Source organism: Balaenoptera borealis, assembly GCF_965194805.1.
Source record: "Balaenoptera borealis genome assembly, chromosome: 13".
In the NCBI taxonomy this organism is placed as follows: domain Eukaryota; kingdom Metazoa; phylum Chordata; class Mammalia; order Artiodactyla; family Balaenopteridae; genus Balaenoptera; species Balaenoptera borealis.
The window spans coordinates 41660157-41681878 of NC_138870.1; the positions used below are offsets into that span (position 1 = coordinate 41660157).

The 21722-nt window shown below is 49.2% G+C and overlaps 2 protein-coding genes across 8 annotated transcripts; both read right to left on the reverse strand.

The window, feature by feature from the left end:
* Positions 1–911: 911 nt before the first annotated feature.
* On the reverse strand, positions 912–7808 carry DDN (dendrin). Of its 3 annotated transcripts, none has more exons than XM_082352408.1 (3): positions 6687–7808; positions 4768–4839; positions 912–4360 (listed from the first exon to the last, which is right to left on the reverse strand). In XM_082352408.1, the coding sequence occupies exons 1-3, from the start codon at positions 6845–6847 to the stop codon at positions 2485–2487; spliced, it is 2109 nt and encodes a 702-aa protein (XP_082208534.1). In that variant the 5' UTR covers positions 6848–7808; the 3' UTR covers positions 912–2484. The 3 variants fall into 3 exon arrangements, with proteins under 3 accessions (XP_082208534.1, XP_082208536.1, XP_082208535.1); XM_082352410.1 differs by having other exon boundaries at positions 4768–4889; XM_082352409.1 differs by lacking the exon at positions 6687–7808 and having other exon boundaries at positions 4768–4982.
* A 101-nt stretch (positions 7809–7909) lies between these two features.
* PRKAG1 (protein kinase AMP-activated non-catalytic subunit gamma 1) lies at positions 7910–21694 on the reverse strand. 5 transcript variants are annotated; one of them, XM_082352510.1, is made up of 13 exons: positions 21567–21670; positions 17539–17587; positions 12510–12692; positions 10856–10965; positions 10576–10657; positions 10419–10477; positions 10233–10278; positions 10076–10130; positions 9631–9757; positions 9357–9522; positions 9161–9198; positions 8746–8892; positions 7910–8615 (listed from the first exon to the last, which is right to left on the reverse strand). In XM_082352510.1, the coding sequence occupies exons 4-13, from the start codon at positions 10925–10927 to the stop codon at positions 8511–8513; spliced, it is 897 nt and encodes a 298-aa protein (XP_082208636.1). In that variant the 5' UTR covers positions 10928–10965; positions 12510–12692; positions 17539–17587; positions 21567–21670; the 3' UTR covers positions 7910–8510. The 5 variants fall into 5 exon arrangements, 4 of the variants coding, with proteins under 4 accessions (XP_082208636.1, XP_082208637.1, XP_082208634.1 ...); XM_082352511.1 differs by lacking the exon at positions 12510–12692 and adding an exon at positions 15559–15650 and having other exon boundaries at positions 21567–21651; XM_082352508.1 differs by lacking the exon at positions 12510–12692 and adding an exon at positions 19227–19303 and having other exon boundaries at positions 21567–21617.
* Between the last annotated feature and the right edge of the window lie 28 nt (positions 21695–21722).

Genomic DNA, 21722 nt, shown 5'->3' on the forward strand with positions numbered 1-21722 from the left:
TGCTCAATCTATCATTATTTGTGTGTTTTCCTCTTCACCCCATTGTCAGGCAGGTGTTACTCATCTCTTTCCTGGAACCCAGCTTAGTGCCTGGTTCCCCTCAGGTGCTCAGTAAATGCTCAGTAGTTATAATCGGTAGAAGTTAGAATTGTAGGTGGAAGGGAGACAGAACTCAGGAACCTTTGATCTCTGCCCAAGGTGAACCCCAATTACTTTACTTCCTCCAGCAAGAGCTAACTTGAAACCTGGCAGTGTGGGTTCCAGGCAGCTTCTGGGATGGAAGGACCTTCCTGGGTGACTCTGACCGAGGTTCTCCATTTAGGTTCAAAGCCCAAAGAGGACACCCTCCCCCCGCCCCATTCCACTGAACCAAGGCCCGGCTTAGGGTCCGGTCCAGCGGCCTCCCTACTCTGCCCCCTCCCCGTCCTGCCCAGCCTCTCCTGGTGCGGGTGGGGAGTGACACTGAGATAATTGGAGACCAAAACTATACGCGGTTTGAGAGCGGGGCTTGGGATCTGAACGCTGAGCCTGAGTTGGAGTTGGCAGGACTCCGTGGGGGTGGGGGGCAGAGGCGGGGCCGAGGGCCGGGCCAGGACTCGGAGACTGAGTCTGAGCGAAGCCCCCGCGCCTGCCGAGTCTGCCGAGTCGGCGGCTAAATTTACCCAGGCTGACTCAGCCCTTGCCCGGAATGGGGGGTGGGGGGAGGGCATCGGGGCAATGGGAAGAGCCAGCGGGGGTGGGGTGGGGGGCAAGGAACAGAGAGTCCGGCCTGGGGGAGACAGGGGTGGGCAGGGAGTTTCCATCCAATAAAGGAGTCTCCTCCACCGCCCACCAGGCGGGAAGAAGCGCAGGAGCCCTGGGGGAGGGACACTATGGGGAATAGGTCGGTGAAAGGAAGAAGATGTCAAGGCTGGACAAAGGGAAGCTTAGATTTATTGAGCGCCTACTGTGTACCAGGCACTGTGCAAGGCGCTTTACATACATTATCGCATTAAGTCCTCACAACAACCCTGCGAGGTAGGTGTTTATAAACCCCCATTTGACGGATGAGGAAACTGAGGCTCAGGGAGGTGAAGTGATTTGACCAAGTTCACATGGCTAGTAAATAGAGACAGAAGAGGTGCCCGAGATCGAAGAAAAAAAAAATACTTCAATGTCTGGGTCCCAAGCCGTTTGGTGTGGATAGTACAAAGAGGGGCTCCGCGCGCTCCAGAGGTCTGCAAGGCCAGAGGCCTGCTCCCGATCTCGCAAGACTGGAGACAGCAAGGCGGGGGACACGCGCGCAGTAACTCGGGAGCAATTGATTAACTGGCAGTGCCGGGGTTGGAGGGACTCGCGGACTAGCTACCAGGGAAATCCGCGACCTGCGCGCGCCCCGTAGTGGCTACAGCGAGTATCACACCCCACACCTACAGGCTTTTGGGGACCAGCCTCCCTCTTCCTTCCCTGGCTGGTTTCTGGAAGAGGCAGACGTGCAAGACATTCTCAGGGTTCTTTCAGATGGGTGATACCACCTGAGTGGGAAATCGTGGTAACTATTCAGAGCATCGCTAAGGAACGCCGGGGAGGAGGAAAAGGGGAAGGCCTAAAAAAGTCCCAAGCCGCTCAGCTCAGACCACCACAAGCCAGGGACAGTGACAAGGCCACCACCCTGCACTGCCTTGGGGGTCCTACGCCTAAACCCGAGACTGGAATAGAAGCCCTTGCCCACTTACTCGGCTCTTCTGCAAACACTGCACAGTCTCTTGAATTGAGAGTGAATGCAGGTGTCAAAGAAGCCACCCAGGGACCCTCAGACTCTGTTCACTTATTCCTAACTGTCTTGGCTTGTGGAGGCGAGGAGTAGATAAACGCCTCCCCAAGGACTCCAAAACATCAGGGATGGACGTTAGAACTCCCCTGTTTTACATACTATAGGGCCTGGAGAGGGGAGGCGACTTGCCTAAGGTCACCCAGCAAACCAGTGTCAGAGTTGGGATTGGGAGCCAAAACCTGTGACACCAAAGTGAGTCCTCTTTCTGCTTTGCTGGTGGCTTCTGCCAAGAGCCCCTCCTCTTCTGCCAAGGGCCTCTCCATCACCTGGTCACCTCAGTCCGAATCCTCTCCATCACTTTCCCCCTCCTGCCCAGAGGCCCTGCCCTGAAGTTGCCCTATGACTATCTCATCCCTGTTCTCCTGCCTTATCCTGGCTAGGCCTCTCTGCTCAACTCCATGCCTAGTGCGTCGGCCCCTGCTGAAGACCTTACCCGAGTGCCCTGAATGGAGCAAAAGTTAAAGTCTACTGCGCACCCTCATCTCTCCTGAAAAAAAAAAAAAAAATCATGAATTGACATATGCTCCCTTTCCTTTCATCTGTGCGCCTTCTATTTTGAGTACGGGAACGGGTATAGGTAAGAGGTACAAGGAAGTCTGTGAGGAAGAAAGGGGACACAAATACAATAAAGGGCCTCTCACTGTCGCTCCCTATTTCCCTGTGGGGTCCGCTTAGTGTCCCTCGCCCCCGAAGAGGACCTCCTCGGTTCGGCTGATGACATCCAGAATCTCTCGGATATTGTCGCTCAGCTCGGCTGCCTTCCCGCCTTCCGGGGGCCCGGTCCTCTCGTTCCGCCAGGAGGCGCCCGAGGCTTCTGTGTCGCTTCCATCAGAAGAGCTGCTATGGACGCTGAGCTCCGCAGCTTCGTCGGAGTCGGAGTCCGGGGCGGTGTGGCGGCGGATGCGGGACACGGCTTCCCGCAGGGCCCCGGCATAGGGCCCCGGGGTCCGCGCCCAGCCCCGGCCTGCGCGCCGCGGGACCGCCGCCACTTCCTCCGAGCCCTCGGCACCGCGCGCGCCTCCCGAAGCCGCTGGGCCTAAGGCTGAATGCTCTGGGCTACCTGGCTGCGTGGGGGCATCCTGCAGGTTTACTTCGCCGACCGGGAGCCCCAAGATGCGGGAGGCGCGCTCCTCCAGTGAGGAGTCTGCGGACTTCCCGCCCTCAGCTTCGAGCCCACGTCCCCCACCGGGCTGGTGTGAAGGGCGACTGCTCAACAGCAGCTTTCGGCAAGGGGAGGGAAGGACCGCGGCCCCCTCTCCCTCCTCCTTGTTGGGCTTCAGTTGGGTGGGGGCATTCCCCACAAGGCGCGGCACCCCAGCGGGCAAAAGCTGCACATGCTGGGTTCGAGGGGTCGGAACATACTGGGACCGTATCACCACGCAAGTGGCGTCAATGACAAAGACGCCTTCCCCACGAGCCGGGCCACGGGAACTTCGGGGCAGGGTGTGGGGGCGGCGGGTCGCCTTCCAACCCTCCAAGGTCTCGGGTCCTGCCTCCTCTCTATGACCCAGGGACTCCCTCCATCCCGTGCCTCCCGGAGCCCAGGGTCTGGGGAGGGTCTGGCTATGTCGGGGCGGCTGCTTTTTAACGGAGGGCATCCAGCACTTGGGGAGCCAGCTCTGTTCTCTCCCTTCTCTCCCTTCCCCGGAGCCCTTGGGATGGGGCCTGGACCTGGGAGCAGGGCGCGGGGGGCTGGGAGTGGCAGGTGCAGACCCCGCAGGAACTGTCTCCGTGCCTGGGTTCCCAGTAGCTTTGGCTTGGGGATGGCCGTCGCTACCACTCTTCAGGCCAGCAGCAGCAGCCAGCCTCAGGCTTCTCTCCGCGGCCCCCTTACCGGACTCCAGCCTTGGCCTGGCTGTTCCACAGCCTGGGGATCCCCCCAGGAGACCCCGGCCCTGACGGAGACCCCAGGCCCCTAGGACGTCCCGGTAGATCCGAGGATCTAGCCTCTTCTTTGCGCACCCTCCCTCTGTCCTGGTCGGAGGAGGGGTTGAAGAGGCGGGCGCCTGCGAGGGCTCGGGTCCTCGCTTAGTCCCCAGGGTCCTGTGGGGGCCTTCGTAAGAGGGTGGAGCCACGTAGGGTGGCGGCCGGTCCCAGCGGCGTCGCGGGGCCATTCCGGCAGCACCTCTCAGCAGCAGGTGAGCTTCGTAGCTGGGGGGCCCTGGCCGCCGACCTCCCCAGGGCCCCGCCCACGCCGCCCCTGGATTGCTCTGCGGCTGCGCGGATGGACGGGGCGGTCGCCCCACGGACCCCAGGCGCTCCGGCCGTGAGAGAGCTGGGAGCCCTGCAGGCTGGGCCACCCGAGGGGCGTTCCGAGGCTCCGGGCGGGGCCGAGCAGGGGGACTCCTTCGGGCCCCACCAGCCTTGCGCCTTTTTCGCTCAGTCTCCTTGGCCTCCCGCTCCTGCGATGCCGCTTTCCTTTTCTCTTGCTCCCGGGCTCGGGCCTCGGCCGGGGGCCCCGCCCGCCAGTTGGTCGCCTCCTGCAGCACCCTGGAGGCCCAGGGCCGGCGGGGCGGCGGCTCAGGGGATCCCGGGCGCGGCCCACACCTGGGACAATGAGCAGGAACCCAGGTGAGCAGTTTGTGGGGGAAGGGAGCCGAGGTCCGGGGAGCTGGGAGCGCTGCAGACCACTTGGGGCCGCCTTGTGGAGGGGAGTGTGTGAGTGGGTGCGCGTGTGCACGTGCGTATATGTTAGGGTTGAAGTCGAAGCGGGACTCCTCACCATCTCTCCATACACACTTTAACAGCGTCTGCCCCATCTCACCTGCCCTTTCTCACGCCCACTCCTGTCTCCCCAAACAAACGGGATGAGTCAAGCCCCAGCCCTCGGGATGGGGTGGCGGGAGGCGTGGGAAAGAGAAGGGGGAACAGCAGCCCTGGCTGGTGCCCACGGGAAGGTCCAGACCCCAATCCCTGCCCCACCACTCTCTTCCCCTTACCCCTCCTTCACTCACGTGCGGCTCTGGGGCCCGCGGGCCCAGTGGCTGGCCTGGAAGTCCATGAGCTGTCGAGGAGGGGCGCGGCGACTATAATGACAGGAAATAGTCTTCACTTCGATCACCAGCAGCTTTGATTTCTGCACCCAGAGGCAGCTGCCAGACTCCTCATCCTGGAGCTCCCGGGGGCTATCGGGCCCCTCGGAGAATAGCTGGCCATCCAGCATCCTGCCCCACCCCACCCCGGCCCCCCACCCTCCCACCCGCCCCGAAAGCCCCCTCCCAGCCCGGGGAGCCGGCGCCCACTGCAGAGCGGCGGGCCCAGCGACTGGGGACTATATATACCCAGGCACACGTGTGTGCCTGTCTGTGTGTGTGCGCGCGCATGTGACACGGCGAGGACGGCTCCTCGCTGCTACCTCCCCCACGTGCACGACCGCCTCCTAGGGCCCGGGATTGGGCGCCCCTTCCCACTGCTCTTGTCCCCCAAGCCTGATGGGACCTGCACGAGTGGGCAGGGGATTTCTTGTTCTCGCCAAGCTGACAGCGCCCGCCCCCATTTCTTCAACCTTCCCGCCGTTTTAACCCTTCATTCTCCTGCTTGTCAGGGTGCCTGACCAGCAGCGTTCTGCCCCTGACTTCCTGCCTCGGACTTTGTTTTCTCCGACAGGGAGGTGATGGGAATGGAACTCAAGGTCTCCGCCTGCCACTCTGCTGGTTTCCATGGGGTTGGGGTGCAGGAGGGGCTGGCCCACGGCTGGGGGGGTTATTTTTAGCGGCAGTGGCGTTCGGGCGCAGAGAGGAGATGAGTAACCAGCTTCCACGCGGTGGAGGGAGGAGGCGGTGGCTTTCACGCAGCCTTTGTGCGACTCTGGGGGAGAGCTGCCTCCAAGCTCAAAAAGGGTCACCCCCCCAACACACACACCATTAACTCCTTACCCTCTCAGTGCTGTGCTCAGGGCTGCTGGTGCAGCATGACAGGAGTCTGTCTTAGCCATCGAAGCTGCCCACACTCTCATTCTAAGATGTTTGTCCTTGGGCACCCATGGAGCCCTCTCGCTGAGGCAGGCTCTCTCCCCCAGTCCAGAAGCCTGGATTTAGCGGTCATAATGTTCTCAGCCTGAGCTCTGCTCAGCTTTATGGAGGACAGACTAGGGTGCATACCCACTTGCACCCTCTCAGAGGGTATAGAGGAGGAATGGCGTGCTCCCTTGGCAAAACTAATCCCCTAGCAACTGAAATGATAAAAGTGGCCCCTATTTCCCAGTCTAGATCTCTCCATCACCACTACCACAATGCCTGGCTGACTCAACCCCCACCTGAAGTTGTGCTCAAGACCATCACCTTTTAGGCTCATTCTGTCCCAGGGGGGTTGTTGCTTACATCTACATGATCCCTCCCCCCAAGCCTATACCAGGTGTCCCCTGATTCACCATGGTAATGTTAGTGGCAGCACAGCCCACGCCAACCCTTCCATGCAGAGACTTAGCAACCGTGCCTGGCAACCACGCAGCAGTTCCAGTGGGGAGGAGGGGTGCGGGGGGGTGGGAGAGAAGGGCGTGTACGGCGATGGCTCCTGAGGAAGGGATAATTCGCCTCTCCTGAGAGGAACAGGTAAGAATAGGAGGCTATGAAGCTCCCAAATTTGGTCCCTTGTCTTTCTTTCTGCTCCATCCTCAGACTCTGAGACTGACTGGTTGGGTTTTAGGGGGCAACGGCAGAAGCAGATCCCAATTTGTTTTCCACCAAAGTATATGCAGCCCTTGGGCACAGACCCTTCATTTTAAGGTGATGAGCTAGGAGGGTTGTTTTAGGACAGAGACTGACTTACTGAGAACCAGAGAAACAAAACCCAGGCCTCCTGCTCCCTAACATGGACCTTTAGAGAGAACCCAAACATCCCCTATCCCATCCAGTCGACCCCACTTTACACCTACCAGGTGCACCGATGTCTCTCTGCTTGAAGGTGCTTCCTTCCACCCAGGTCCCAACAGAGCCCTAAGGCTTTAAAGGTCCTTGCCTCCTCCCTAGACATGATGGAATGTGACATAAGGAGACATCTGTCCTTTCCATCATTCACCCTCGCCCACACAAACATACCCTGATTCTAATAACTTGGAAGCCTCCCTCCCTCAAGTCTGGGAATGTGCTATGAGAGCTGTGAAGGGATGAATGCAGAAGCAGGGGCTTCTCCAAAGCCATGATGCAGCACTGAAAGCTGACCTCTGACCAGTGCCCTGATGCTTCTCTGTGTTCCATCAAGAAGCCTGGTTTGGAGGAACCAGTATGGTATGGCTGGGTTCATCCCAGTTCTTAGGCACAGTGTGGGTAGGGATACACACAGGAGTTACTCTGAAATTCTTTCAAATCTTGGATAGGAAATGGTTATCATACCTGTAAGGCAGTGGTGAGATGGTACCCAGAATGTGGTTCATAGCGAACAATCTAGCAGTCCTTACGGTGCTCGGTGCTGACTACTGTTTTGGTCCACATGGTTTCAGCACAGGGAAAGGGTCTGATGGGGTGACCATAATCCTGCTGCTCCCCACCCCCCACTCTCCAGCTCGTATCTACCTTGGAAGAAAGGGATTTGTGAGTTCAAAGACAGTGCCAGCTCAGCAAAATCCAAAGAGTCCCACCTTCTCTAAGAAAAGTTTATAGTGGCAGGTCTCTCTGCCTACCTAAAGGAGATCCTCGGTCTGTTATGGGATTTTCCTTGGGTGCCAGCTATGGTCCAGGCAGAGGAGAAAGTGAGGTGATAAGGAGACTGCAGGGAATAGGGTGGGGAATAGTTATTAACAGAGAATTAGAAAGGCAGTAAATCTAGTGTAGTGGTGAAGTGCATGAGCTCTAAGGCAAGACTATTTCGGCTCAAATCCTAGCTCTACTTTTTATTAACGGTGTGGCCCTAGGCTAGTTACTTGGCCTCTCTGTGCCTCAGTTAAAAGAAAAAAAGATCTGTAAAACTGAAATAGTATCTACTATTGTTCTGAGGATTAGTTGAATATATGTAAAGCACTGAGAATGGTGCCTGGCACACAGCTTTATATATATGTGTGTGTGCTATTATTGTTGTTATTAACGATGAGCTGAAGAAGCCATATGAAGTAGGAGGGTTGGAGTAGTAGTGTCTATCATCTACAAAAATCAAACACTGAAATACCATGAAGAGGCTCCTGTCATTTTAATTAGGTTTGCCACAAAAAGCAATAACCTCAGCTAACCACTCTGCCCTCCCCCTCCACCTACGTCTCATCTCCCTTCACATGCATACAGCACAGGAACCCAAAGGCCCTCCTCCCCATGATCCTCCCCACTCCCATTATGGGAAGAAATGCCGTTAAATGGACTCAGCCTCCTCCATACAGCAGGAAACAGGATGAATAAAAATATCTTTATGAAGAGTCTTGTTGTGTCCATTATCTTAGGGTGGAGTCAGGGGCAGAGATAGAGGCAAAGGCTGGGTGAGGTCTGGGGATCTCTCAGAGATCAGAATTTGCCTGAGGAGCACAGAAGGGGGGCTATGTCTAAGTGGACAGGGACTAGGCGGAAAGTTTTCCTCAAGGGTGAGGATAAGGACAGCTAAAAATCCATTCTCCTTCCCCCCAACACCTTCCCTCACTCCCATGTAGAAGGGTAGGGGGCTCCCGGGCAGGGAACAGAGTCACAATTCTCTAAAGTTCTCGTCTCTGGTTCCCAGAGCTTTGGGCAGGCAGTGAGTGGGGCATAACCCCTGGTGCTGCATGACCCCTTCCCCCGGCTCAGGGCTTCTCTCCGCCTGTGAGCACCAGGGCCTGCAAGATGTCAGACAGTGATACAATTCCCTTGACCACATCATTCTCATCCACCACTACAAGTCGGTGAACCTGCACAGAGCAATAAGGGAGAAAGGGATGTTTAGTGCCAGCCTCAGTTAAGGTGAGCCCTCAGCCCCTACCCTCCATGCCAAACCAAAGCTGCTACCCCCAGCACCTTTTGGGTTGCTGGCTCCCCTACCTCTGCTTCTACCAGCCTGTTGATGATGGTTTCCAGAGTCTCATGCAGGTAGCACTTGAGGACACCCTCAAAGTAATGTGATCGATGTTGCAGGGCTTTGGTCACTGACACATCTAGGTTGTTGTAGGTCTTTTCTGCTGCCAGATTCTGGGGGGAGAGAGAAACATTCATGCAGGGAAGCAAGGGAGCCAGCCCGCAAACTCCGAGCCCACCCAACCTCACCAGAGTGATTTAGGGTAGCTGTCAGCCATGCCCACAAGCCACACCCAGCTCATTCAATTCCTTTTCAAGTAGGATTTGAAAGCTTGGAAGCTTCTAAAACCCTCAGGTCCCAGAAGAGACTCTCTTCTTCTCCCTCTCCACATCCAACACCCCACCCCTCTCCCTGCCTCCCAGCACCTCCACAATCACTCACGATAACATCAAACTTGGAGTAGATGTCCACCACACGCCCTAGGGGGACAGAGGCAGCTCAGCAAGGAGGATCTGGTATCCAAGGCTCCCCCTGCCTATAGAATCACCCTCCGGGCTGAGCTGAGGGGACAGCAGATTTTCCCACAGCCTCCCTGGCTTCCCTGGAGCCCTCCCTCTCCTTTTGCCCAATCTCTCACCTTTCTCATCCACCACTGGCAGGGCTGAGACTCGGTGCTGTACAAAGATGCCCAGAGCCACGTAGACAGGGGTAGTAGTGCGGACCATAGCAATGTTAGCATAGGTGCCAATCTGTAGTACTTCCAGAGACTTAGACATGAACGCTGGCTTGGGGAACTCAGTGATCTGAGGAAATTACCATCATCTTGATTTTTTTCAAGGCCCCTCAAACCACCTTTGGATACCCCTCCGACAAGTATGTAAGAAGTAAAAACTGGGCTGAGGAGCACTTACAAACAACTTGAGGAATTTGAGGATGCGCTTGTGGGTGAGGATGTACAAGGTGTTGCCTGATTCCGGGTCAATAACTGGCAGCCTGTGGATCTTGTTTCGAATTAATGAAGAGACAGCATCAAACAAGCTGTGGGAAGGTAGGGGATAATGGTAAGTTCCACAGTGCTGGGCCTGAGGGTGGTTAAATAGCTCCTTAGAGTTTGTTTATAAAAAGGTGGTTGGGGGAGAGGAGCAGTGTTCAGACTAGACCTAAATGTGTGTGTCTCTGTGTGTGTGTGTGTGTGTGTGTGCGCGCGCACACACGCGTGTGTGTGTGTGTGTGTGTGACAGAGAGAGAGGAGTGTCTTGCCTCTCTTCTGCCCTCGGATCTTTGTGTATCTAGGGCCTTAGCTATGATAATGGCAAGGCTCTTTCCCCTCTGGACAAATGGTTAGCTGGAACTCACCTGGCATTAGGAGAAATGCAGACAAGTGGTTTAAAGGAATCCTGTAGGTACACCTCTGAAGGGAAAAGGGAGGTTCACAAAATACCACCATGAAAAACTGTTTCCCAGGAAACTTTCCATCCCTTTATCCTTTTACAACCCCCAGTTCTCTACATACCTCTCCAGGTTTCTATCTTGTGTTCTTCCAGCTCATAGATCTGTACCTGAAAGCAGAAGCAACAGAACTTGAGACTTGATCTCCCTGCTTCATTAACCCCCTGTAGTTTGTTTGGAAGAAAGGAAATGAGAATGAGGGACTCTGGGCAGGGAAAGTGGTTTTGGTCATTGAGCTAAGGCTCCTTACCAGGGCTGATTTATAGTAGCGGTGCAGAATATTGATGAAATCAGTGATGGTCAGCATGCCTAGAGGCCAAGATAAGAGCCCTCAGCACTGCTCAAAGCTTCTCTCCCTGCCCAGCACAAGATGCCAGTAAAACTGTGTTCCAACAACTTCTGCTTACCCACAAAACTTTGCTTCTTACTATCCCACAAAGGGGCAGCTCGGACACCATTAGTCACCAAAGCAAAGAAAGCTTTCTTCACCTGTAGTGAAAGAGTAACAGTCACAAAGGAAAATTTGCAGGGGGCAGGACTTTAAAAGAATAGGAATTGGGTATGCTGGGAAAACACGAGCCTAACCCCATAGAAGGACAAGGGTATTACCCTTGGGATGAGGTAGGATGAGAGGTATTGAACCAGAGGCTCCAAGGAAGGGGGAAGGGAAAAGAGGATTTCACCTACCTGAAGGGAAGTATCAAATACAACCAATTTTGAGCTTGTGGGAATCAGGTCATAGCAGCGATGAGACTTCATGAAGGAAGTATACACGCTATTGTTGGATTCTGGAGTCTCTGCATAGGGTGGGATAGTTAGTAGCTTCCTTCCAATGCAACAACTCACAATCAAAAGAGGCAGAAAATAAAAGTGTTGTAGTTGCTCAAATATTTACAGCATGATTTTATAAGGCCCCCTATTCTGTTTTGTTCCTATTGTTCCCACAAAACCTGGATAAACCCCTTAGAAACCATTTCATCCAACCCCACCCCCAGGTAGAACTATATCTATTGGCTCCTTAGCCAAAAGATGGCTGACTAAAACAGAAAGTCTGTAATACTTTCACTAACCTATTCTAGTCTAAAAGCTTTTTTTCTCATCTTTAACTCATTGTCCTTTTCATATATTTAGCACATTTTCACTTGTTCTCTTTTCTCAATTAAGATGTAATTAAGCTTCTTAAAATCCAAGTAAACTTCTTAAAATTCTTCTAAGACCCACAGATGAGAAAGTCATGGTCCAAGTTGGGCCATTTCAGAACAACACTAAGTTCAAGCCCAGTGCTCAATCAACCTGGCCCAAAACAACCTGAGAGTCCATCTTGGGATGACCCTGTGATTCAGAAATCATCCCACCTACTCTAGACAAATGAGAGACCCTGGCTGGGTTTACCTTTCCATTCCCCTGATTTTAACTGCTTGCTCTCAACTGGAGAAGCAAGCCCCAAAATAATAGCCCAAATGTGCTACATAGTATGCTATGTGTACTTAAAAATATTACACCATTTAATCTGCAAGGCAAATAAATATTGCCCTCATTTTTTCAGCTGAGAAAACAGGTGGAAAGCAGCGAAAAATACCCAAAAAAACAAAAAAACAACCTGCTCAAGGTCATACCATTAGTAACAAGAAAGACTCAAACATGGATCTACCTGATTCCAAAGTTCACGCTCTTAAATCCTACGCCAGTTGTTTGTTTTTAATTTTTTACCAAAGTTATACAGGTACACAGTTTAAAGAGTCAAACAGTTCTACAAATTTTGTTAAGAAAAACTGCAGTCCCTAGCACCCACCTCCCTGTACTACCCCTCCCCAGAGATGAGACCTCTTTTAGCTGAGTATTTTGGTACTTATTTCTATGTCTATAAATAACATGCTTATATTGCTACATTTTTTGTTCACTTTTAGGCATTAACTATTATCATGCAAGGAAGATGAGAGGCATTATCTATTATCATGCAAGGAAGATGAGCATTTTCAATTCTCTTTCCTACCAGGACCCCATTATAAACATGCACCTCCCATCACTCCGTTCTCCCAGAAGTTAAACTGTAAGGTTGGTTACATCAGTATTTAAATAATTTTGACTAAATATTCATTATTCAGAGCTAAGTCAAGTAGTAAAGTCTGATTTTTTTTTTTCTTTCACAACTTTTTGTTTTCCTTGGAGTTAATAATTGTCTTGTCTTTTTGTTTGCTTAGTTCTCTATGCATAGTACTTATAACTAATTCAATCCCCAAACTCTTTACCAATTGTTTAAATCTCCTTTCAAGAAGTTCAGAAGCATGAGACAGTCTAACAATTTAAACTACCCAAAGAAGTCTCTCTGGAGCCTTCTGACCTGCTCAGATCTGGGCTGGTATGCCTGGTGTGCACTGCTGTCATCCTTAGATCTTCCTTCATCACCATCCAGGGGAGCCCTTTCACGTCTCTCCTGTATTGGCACTCCTGTGTCCTGTATCCCATGTTTTCATCTTTTTTGATTACTCCCTTGTTTTGGTGGAGCACATCTTCCAGTAGCTTCCTGAGAAAGGGTGCATGGGAAGTAAATTTTTTGAGACCTTGTAGCCTGCAGATATCTTTATTTTACCCTCATCTTTGAATTATAATTTGGCTGGATATAGAATTCTAGGTTGGAATTTATTTTCCTGCAGAATATTGAAGGCACTGCTTCATTGCCTTCCAGCTTCTGGTGTTGTTGAGAGTCCGGAGTCCCAGGCAATTCTGATTCTTTATGTGACTTGTTTTTTTCTCTTTGGAAACTCAGGATCTTCTCTTTGTTCCCAGTGTTCTGAAATCTCATGATGATTGTGCTTTGGGTGGGACAATTTCACCCATTGTGCTGAATATTCAATGAGTCCTTTCAACATGAAAACTAATGTTCTTCAGTTCCAGGAAATGTTCTTGAATTACTTCCTTGATTGTTTCCTTCCCTCTGTGTTGTCATTTTTCTCTTTCTGTAACTCCTATTATTTAGATATTATTTAGATATTTAGATATTATTCCAAAACTGACCCTTTAAGGTTTGTTTTTGTTATTGTTGTTGTTTTTAAAATACAGTAGTCCCCCCCTTATCCAAGGTTTCACTTTCCACGGTCTCAGTTACTCGTGGTCAACCCTAGTCTGAATATTAAATGGAAAATTCCAGAAATAAACAATTCATAAGTTTTAAATTGCACGGCATTCTGAGCAACATGATGAAATCTCTTGCCATTAAGCTCAGTTCCAGCCCTGGGCGTCAATCGTCCCTTTGTCCAGCATATCCCGCCCGTTAGTCACTTAGTAGCCCTCTCAGTTATCAGATTGACTGTCACTGTATCACAGTGTTTGTGTTCAAGTAACCCTTATTTTACTTAATAATGGCCACAGAGCACAAGAATAGTGAGGCTGGCAATTTGGATATGTAAAACTGAAGCCCCAAAGTGCTTCCTATAAGTGAAAAGGTGAAAGCTCTTGACTTAATAAGGGAAAGAAAAAAAATCATATGCTGAGATCTATGATAAGAATGAACCTCTGGACGCCCCTGGTGGCGCAGTGGTTAAGAATCCGCCTGCCAAGGCCGGGACATGGGTTCAATCCCTGGTCTGGGAAGACCCCGCATGCCACGGAGCAACTAAGCCTGTGTGCCACAACTACTGAGCCTGCGCTCTAGAGCCCGTGAGCCACAACTACTGAGCTCATGCACCGCAATGGGCTGAAGCCTGCAATGAAGTCCGCACACCTAGAGCCTGTGCTCAGCACCAAGACAAGCCACCGCAATGAGAAGCCCACATACTGCAACGAAGAGTAGCCCCCGCTCACCGCAACTAGAGAAAGCCTGCATGCAGCAACGAAGACCCAACGCAGCCAAAAATAAATAAATAAAGATAAAATGTTAAATTAGAAAAAAAAAGAATCAGCATAAACACAATTCACTGATTAAAAAAAAAAAAGAATGAATCTTCTGTGAAACTGTGAAGAATGAAAAAGGAATTCATGCTAGTTTTGCTGTTGCACCTCCAACTGCAAAAGTTATGGGGTCAGTGTGTGATAAGGGCTTAGTCAAGATGGAAAAGGCATTAAATTTGTACAATAAGATATTTAGAGGCAGACAGACCGACCAACCCCATTCACATAACTCTTAATATATGTTATAACTGTTCTATTTTATTATTAGTTACTGTTGTTAACCTCTTACTGTGCCTAATTTGTAAATTAAACTTTCATAGGTATGTATGTATGTATAGGAAAAAACCATAATATATACAGGGTTTCATAGTATCTGCGGTTTCAGGCATCCACTGGGAGTCTTAGAATGTATCCCCCGAGGATAAGGAGGTACTAACTACTGTATCTTTTCTCTCCTACTTTCCTCTTATGATTTTTTTTTCTTTTCTGTTATAGTTTGTTACAAGATATTGAATACAGTTCCTTGTGCTATACAGTAGGACTCTGTTGTTTATCTATTTTATATATAGTAGTTTATATCTGTTAATCCCATACTCCTAATTTATCCCCCTCCTTTCTCCTTTGGTAACCATAAGTTTGTTTTCTATGTCTGTGAGTCCACTTCTTTGATTTTTAATTCTACTTTATGAGAGATTTCTTCAACTTGATTTTCCACACCTCCTACTTAGTTTAAAATTTTTGCTATTATATTTTTAATTTCCAAGAGCTCCTTTTTTGTTTTCTGAAAACTGCTTTTCTTAAAAAAATTACTTCCTATACTTGTTTCATGGTGGAAATATTCTTTATCTGAGTATGCATTAATATTTTTAAATTTTATTTTTAATAAATTTATTTATTTATTTTTGGCTGCATTGGGTCTTTGTTGCTGCGCGCGGGCTTTCTCTAGTCGTGGTGAGCAAGGGCTACTCTTCATTGCGCTGCGCGGGCTTCTCACTGTAGTGGCTTCTCTTGTTGCGAAGCATGGGCTCTAGGCACGCAGGCTTCAGTAGTTGCGGTGCGCTGGCTCAGTAGTTGTGACTCACAGGCTCTAGAGCACAGGCTCAGTAGTTGTGGCGCACGGGCTTATCTGCTCTGCGGCATGTGGGATCTTCCCGGACCAGGGATCGAACCCGTGTCCCCTGCACTGGCAGGCGGATTCTTAATCACTGTGCCACCAGGGAAGTCCATTAACGTTAATTTTTAAAGTTCTCTTCTCTATGCATTGACTTTTCCCCTCTGTTGCTTTTTTTCCTGTTTGTTTGTTTTTTTCCATTTGTGGGGGGCAGTTTGGATCACTTTTTTCATGTTACAGGCTTTCTTTAGATGTCTGGTAATCCTTGGTTTAAAAGAGGATTCAAACCATATTTTAAGAGTGGAGTCTTTAAAGCTGATTAGAAGCTTTACGTCTGTAAATGAACCTTGTTGATGGTGAACCATTTAGATGGGGAACACTCAATACTTACATTTTTAGGGCTTTCCCCTCAATGGGATTCTGAAGAGAAGGATTATTCATGCAATTTTGTGCTTGGAGGATGAAGTCTTTTCTATTAGCACTCTGAAAACCGAATGGGGGAAAAGGGCTGGGGTCTCAGCATCCAGTATAGTTCACTTCATGCTCCTGTTTTTAGCACAGTACCTCTGCCTTCAACTGGGCCGGCGCCCCTTTCCATACCTCCAGTCTCTGCCAAAGTTGGGATAGGAGTTTCCCAGCTGCACTCAGTGGGGTAGGGAGTCTTGGGATCTGACTGCTTCTTAGACCTTCAATGCTTTTGGACTTTCCTCACTGCTAGTTTATAATTCAGTTTTCTCAGGTCTGCTAAGTCACTTACCACACTTCTGTCTGCGTTCCAGCTTCCAAAAATTCATTGCTATTATCTCCTCTCTTGTTCTCCCTATTCTGGTGGTTTTGTACCTTTTTAAAAAAATTCCTTCATGGTTTTAGTGGCTTTTTGTGAAGGAGCGAAAGTAGATGCATGTATTCAATCCACCATCTTTAACTGGAAGGCCACCATTGTTCTTCAAATTTGAAAACTCACAGATTCCCAAGAACATGTCTTTTGACACCAGTTTAAGACATGCTACACTGATAGTTAAATACTATCATTCCAGGCTACAGGACTACAAACATATTTGACTTGGTTTTCCCAGGATTTTTAAAATAATTTTAAAATCAGTTGCCCAATTAAAAAAATCTGGAGATTTACATAAAAATCCAAACTCTCGGTTTCTTTTCATAATCAGAAGATCTGACAAAAGTAGGTTGTGAATTCCCGAATAGTAGCAATTGACCAGACCTGGATAGTTGCTGCCTCCTTTTAGATGCAACGAGATCTACAGGTTATTGTAGTCATATGCAGCTCATGTCACTGCTTGATCCATGGAGACAATTTGAGTTTCTTACCCCTGCCTCAGTTGGTGCTAATGCGAAAGCACTCAGAAACACAAAATAAGCACTGATATCATGGGGCAGTACTCAATTATGAAGAATCATCTAGGTAATTCAAAATATGACTATATTAACTTTTTTGGATACCAACAACATGAAAACAGAACATTTAAAAAATTCTTGTGGAGAACTCACGGACATTTAATAATATGTTCTAGGATCTCATCCCATATTTCAATCCTCTGAGAAAGTGTGTACTCCTAATGCCATAAACATGTCCTAGGAAGACTAGGAGTGTTCCTGGGCAAAATTCTTTACCAGAGATGCCTATAAATTTTGCTTCTTTCTAGATGACCTAGGGTTGGACCATTCCATTCTAACCAAGTATTTGGGCAGGTGCTGGAATTGCCTTCTCCTGTGCCCTGAATTTTAGGGTTTAGTGCCTCTATTTCTAGATTAGTTCTAAGGGTTTCAAGTCCTTTCTATAATTTCTTGTGTATACTCAGTGGTTTTAGTGAGATCGCTGTATGATAAAATCCTAGTGGCTTTGTTTCTGGGCTACTCAGAACATACCAGGGACTTTTTTTTTTTTTGCAGTATCAACTCATTTATTCATTCACTATTCTTTCTTTTTTGGCCACACAGCATGTGGGACCTTAGTTCCCCAACCAGGGATGGAACCTGCACCCCCTGCATTGGAAGCACAGAGTCTTAATCACTGGACCACCAGGGAAGTCCCTGCCGGGGACTTCTAAACCATGGTTAGCCAGCCCAGAGTTGCCTATGGAAGTTTTCCCTGTACCTCAAAAGTTTCTCTCAAGTGGTTTGACAACTGAAGATATTAATCATCCTCACCCTGCCCAAGATTTATTCCTAGGTGATCTTGCCAAATCTTTGTTCCTGATTTATGTGGTTTGGCACATTATCTGGCCCAGCTTTGATCTTCCCAGGGAAGACTCCGGGAGAAATTCAAAAGCACTGCTGAAGACAAATCAGGATCGGGCTACTGGTATGAAACTGGTTTTTCATACCAGTTTCCTTTCTTCAGTAAACTTACCTTGAGGATGCTCATTTTCCAGAGCTGAGTAGTTATCTGAAGAAGTGACCTGGAGAGACAGAGGAACAAAGATTCAGCCTATCTTAGGCTCCATCCATTTGAGCTTAGCAACATTAGGGAAAGGGCTGGTTAACGAATGACTTCCTTGTCCTTCAGAAATACTATCTCATTTAATCTTTATAATAACCCTGAGGTGAATACTATTATTAGCCTTATTTTCACAGATTAGGAAACTTAGGTTCAAGAAATATTAAGCAACCTGCCCAAGGTCGCATGGCTGGCAAAGGGTGGAATGGGGATTTGAATACAGACCTGTGCTGTTCCAAAGCTCATGCCCTTATATACTACCTTGCCTAATGAAACATTAGGTCTTAAAAGCTGAGACTAGAAAATATGAGCTTAAGGTTGGCCCCACAAGACTCTCACAGACCTATTTTATAAAAATATGGAAGCCAGAGAGACAATACTGCTTTCACCCGAACAGTCACTAAGCGTAGTTGTGGGCACCTGAGTCACTGACGTACCCCTTACCATGAGAGGGGGCCACATCTGGGGCGGATCCCAGAAGCTGACTACCAGAGAGAGTCAAAGTTTGAATGACTGAGGGGTAGATGAGAAGGATAAATGTTCTGAAACTAGGGAACCGAGTCCTCTCAGCACCCTTGTGAGTCAAAGGCTGCTACAGCCCAGAGGGTGCTGGTTTTCCAAGCTTCCTTGTTCATGACAGTCTGAGATTAGAAAGTGCTTTGAATATAGAGAAACCTTCAGAACCATCTCTGTGCTCCCTCAAGTGGGAACATTTGGAAATTTCATTGTTATCCAGGAACCCAGGAGAGATAGTGATAATTTCTGTCGGCTGGAATCAACAGTTTTGGCTCTATTTTGCTCTGTCTGGGTAATATCCCCAAACTAACTTAAAGTCATACTTCACCTCCACAGCTGCTGTAGTAACATGAAGTTAAAGGCCTTGGCTTGAACCTGGGAGGTTGGCTGGTAAACAGGGTCAAGTTGGCAGGACAGCGCTAAACTTCCCTCCTCTAACGGGCCAGGGTGTAGGCAGGGGATAATCTCCCTCTCTTCTGTCTGGGCAGCATGAGGCTATCAGCACGGCCTGGCATTCTGGCAAAACTATCGGAAAAACAGCCTCATCACTTCTAAGTGGGAAAGAGGTCTGTTTAGCAGTAAAGCAGCCTTACACAGATCTATACAAAGACACAGCAACAGCTACTTCTGTAGAAATTATCGTACCCAGCGTATGATACTTATTTACTGCACTGTGCTACAGTTATGTTGTTCATTATCTATCCAAACAGACTGTAAATTCCTGGAAGCCTGGAACTATCATATACTTCTTTGTATCACTCCCTCATACCACCTAGCATGGGGGTTTGCATAGAACTCTCAACTGTTTTGTTTTTTAACTCTCAAATTGATAATGATACACACTGATGTGAACAGAGAGACCTAAGATGAAGTTAGAGAGAGAGAAAAGAGACACACAGCTAAACAGAGACACAGATACCTACATAAGAGAGTCAGACACAATTGAATATGACTTTATCTTTCTGCCTGTTTCTCCACACAGGAGTGGGGTAATTATGTCCACTCTCTCTACATTTAATAACATAGGGGACTTGTGCAAAATACTATTTTCAGAGACACACCCTAGATCTGACACATAGACTCACAATTTCTTCCAAACTCCTGATCCACATTTTCAGTTGTTTGCTGGACCACCACAGATGTCACAGAGACTCCTCAAATGCTTCAATACAAAACAGAACAGCATCTGTCCCTCCAATCCTATTATTCTTACTGGGGGTCCCACCTTTGTTTTTGCATTGCTGTCTTCCCTGATGCCTAGAACTGTGGTCTTGATTCCTCCAAGAACGAGCTATGCCAACATGTCTGCTTAGAATGACAGAGCAGGGCATGACCTAAACTTGTCCTTAACATCTCTCAGCTAAGCTGCTATGTTAGAAATGCCTCAAAGCCATCTCTCTCCTTTCCACTTTCACAGCTTTAACTTAGCCTTTTACATCCCACTTCTACAGCATTCTCTAAGCTGGTCTCCCTGCCAGTTTAGAGAAGAGGAAGTCTATTTCCTCTTCAATTTGTCTTTCATGCTGTCACCAAGTTCTCTCACCAAGCATCTCAGGTTTGGAAGGGACTTTCAACTCCAGCAACCAAGAACTCACTACTTTCTGAAGCAGCTTCATCCATTTACAGAAAGCCGTTAGGAATATTCCTAAAGTACACTCACTACCTTGCTCATGAATCTTCCATGGGTCCTCTTATTACAGAACAAAATTCAAACTTAATGTGGTATGCAATATCTTCAACCTGACCCCAGCCTACTCTTCCATTTTCCAGTCATTTCTCCAACTGTGACCAAAATCCAAAGCTCCAGCAACATCAAGCCACTGGCTCACCCCAATTAATCTCTACATGCCCCAGTTTCTATGCCCTTGCTCTCACTGTTCTCTCAACCTGCAATGCCCTCTCGTGGGCTGACAGCAATTTCTCCCTCCTCTATGCTGTCACGGTCCTTTTTCTGCATCTTGATGCTAGCATTTATTACAGTCTACCTTAAATAACAGCTGTCTCTGACTTGCCCTCACCCTCACCCCCACTCCAGTTAGGCTAAGCATTTTCAAAGCAGGAGTTTTCTTTTTTCTTTATTTTATTCAATTAACTAGTTTATTTATTGGCCAAGATGCGTGGCCTGTGGTATCTTAGTCCCCCCACCAGGGATCAAACCCAGGCCTGGCAGTGAAAAGGCTGAGTCCTAACCACTGGACCGCCAGGGAACTCCCTTTTTTTTCTTTTCAAAACTATTTCTATTCCAAAAACCTAATCCAGTACATAAAGTATGAGGGCTAAATTAGAAAACCTATATTAAAATGCTTTGTAAACCATAATACATTTATAAGTAAGTAAAAAATAATGTTACTTTGAATTTAATGAAATCAGATCTTTTATTCTTGCTCAAAATTCTCTTAATCTGTAAGAACTTACTCCCTTGCCTGGGTGACCAGCTGCAAATCATTTTACCACTTTGGTCTGGTTTCTTCTTTATAACCTTAGGGACATGACCTCTCTGCAGGCAAACAAAGGGTACAGTAAGGGAATGACCCTGGGCATGTAACTGATCCAAAGAAAGGTGAACCTGCAGCCCTCACACAACTACAGTAGCAGATGATAAAAACCAAGGTAGTTAGAGTTACTCTGCCTGACAAAGGATACATGGAGGGAAGTGAATGGGAAGGGTTCCAGAGTACTAGACAAAGGCTCCTGAGAGTGAGGATGGGTCCAAACAGGTAGTAGGCAACCTGCAGCAACTCTGGGAGGATGACAGGGACCTGCCACAATCCGTCAATGCCTGCCTGCCAAGAAGGAGCTATGCCAACACACCTGCTTAGAATCGCAGAGCAGGGCATGTCCTAAACTAGATCAGGCACACAGTGGCCTCTAACACTGAAAGATTCCCTCCTTCAGGGAAACCCCACTTTTCAGTCTCATTAAGGGTATGTTACCTCGCTGGACACCTCAATGCAGTATAAAAGTCTTTCAGACGTCCCTCCTGCCAAGGAGTGCATGAATCACACTCACACAACTGGGGACCAGGTGCTACCTGCAAGCGGGGGTCCCTCGGAACCCCCTGCTTCACCCAGGAAAGCTGGCTCACAACCCTTCTCTCTCAGGCAAACCTCTGAAGGGCTCGAGGCGCTAAAAGGAAAGGAGGCCCGACATCGCCAAGGCGTGCGTAGGTTCCAAGGAGGGAGCTAGGAGTCATTGCCCGCTCGGGCTAAAAGTACCACGGACCGAAGGCAGGCACGGGCGCGGCCCAGTCCTAGGAGATGCACTCAGCGAAGGAGCGGAGGGGCAGGGTCACGGGATAGGACAGACACCCTGCTTCTCGTTTACTGGGCACCAGCGCCGGCCCCCGCCTCCCCATCCCCTGACGGGGGTCTCAAGCTCCACAGCGCCCTCCCGCAGCCCTCCCGCAGCCCTCCCGCGCTCCTCACCGCCTCCATCGCGAGAGACGCCGGCTGGGTTCGTTCGCTTTAGGAAGCTTGCCCGGGGCGGGAGGCAGGGAAGGTCCCGCCCCACGTCCGGTACCGCGACGCCACTTCCGGCTACGTCAGGACTGACGCAAGCCAAGGGCGGAAGGCGGGGAGCTG

Coding starts and splice junctions, on each gene's coding strand:
- DDN (XM_082352408.1), bottom strand. CDS start 6,847: ATGTTTGTGTGGGCGAGGGTGAATGATGGAAAGGACAGATGTCTCCTT. Junction 4,840..6,686: donor GAGAGACATCGGTGCACCTG/GTAGGTGTAAAG, acceptor CTGTCATTATAG/TCGCCGCGCCCCTCCTCGAC. Junction 4,361..4,767: donor CGCGGGCCCCAGAGCCGCAC/GTGAGTGAAGGA, acceptor TCATTGTCCCAG/GTGTGGGCCGCGCCCGGGAT.
- PRKAG1 (XM_082352508.1), bottom strand. CDS start 19,253: ATGTGGATCAGGAGTTTGGAAGAAATT. Junction 9,523..9,630: donor TCAAATTCCTCAAGTTGTTT/GTAAGTGCTCCT, acceptor TAATTTCCTCAG/ATCACTGAGTTCCCCAAGCC. Junction 8,893..9,160: donor ACTCCAAGTTTGATGTTATC/GTGAGTGATTGT, acceptor CTCTCCCCCCAG/AATCTGGCAGCAGAAAAGAC.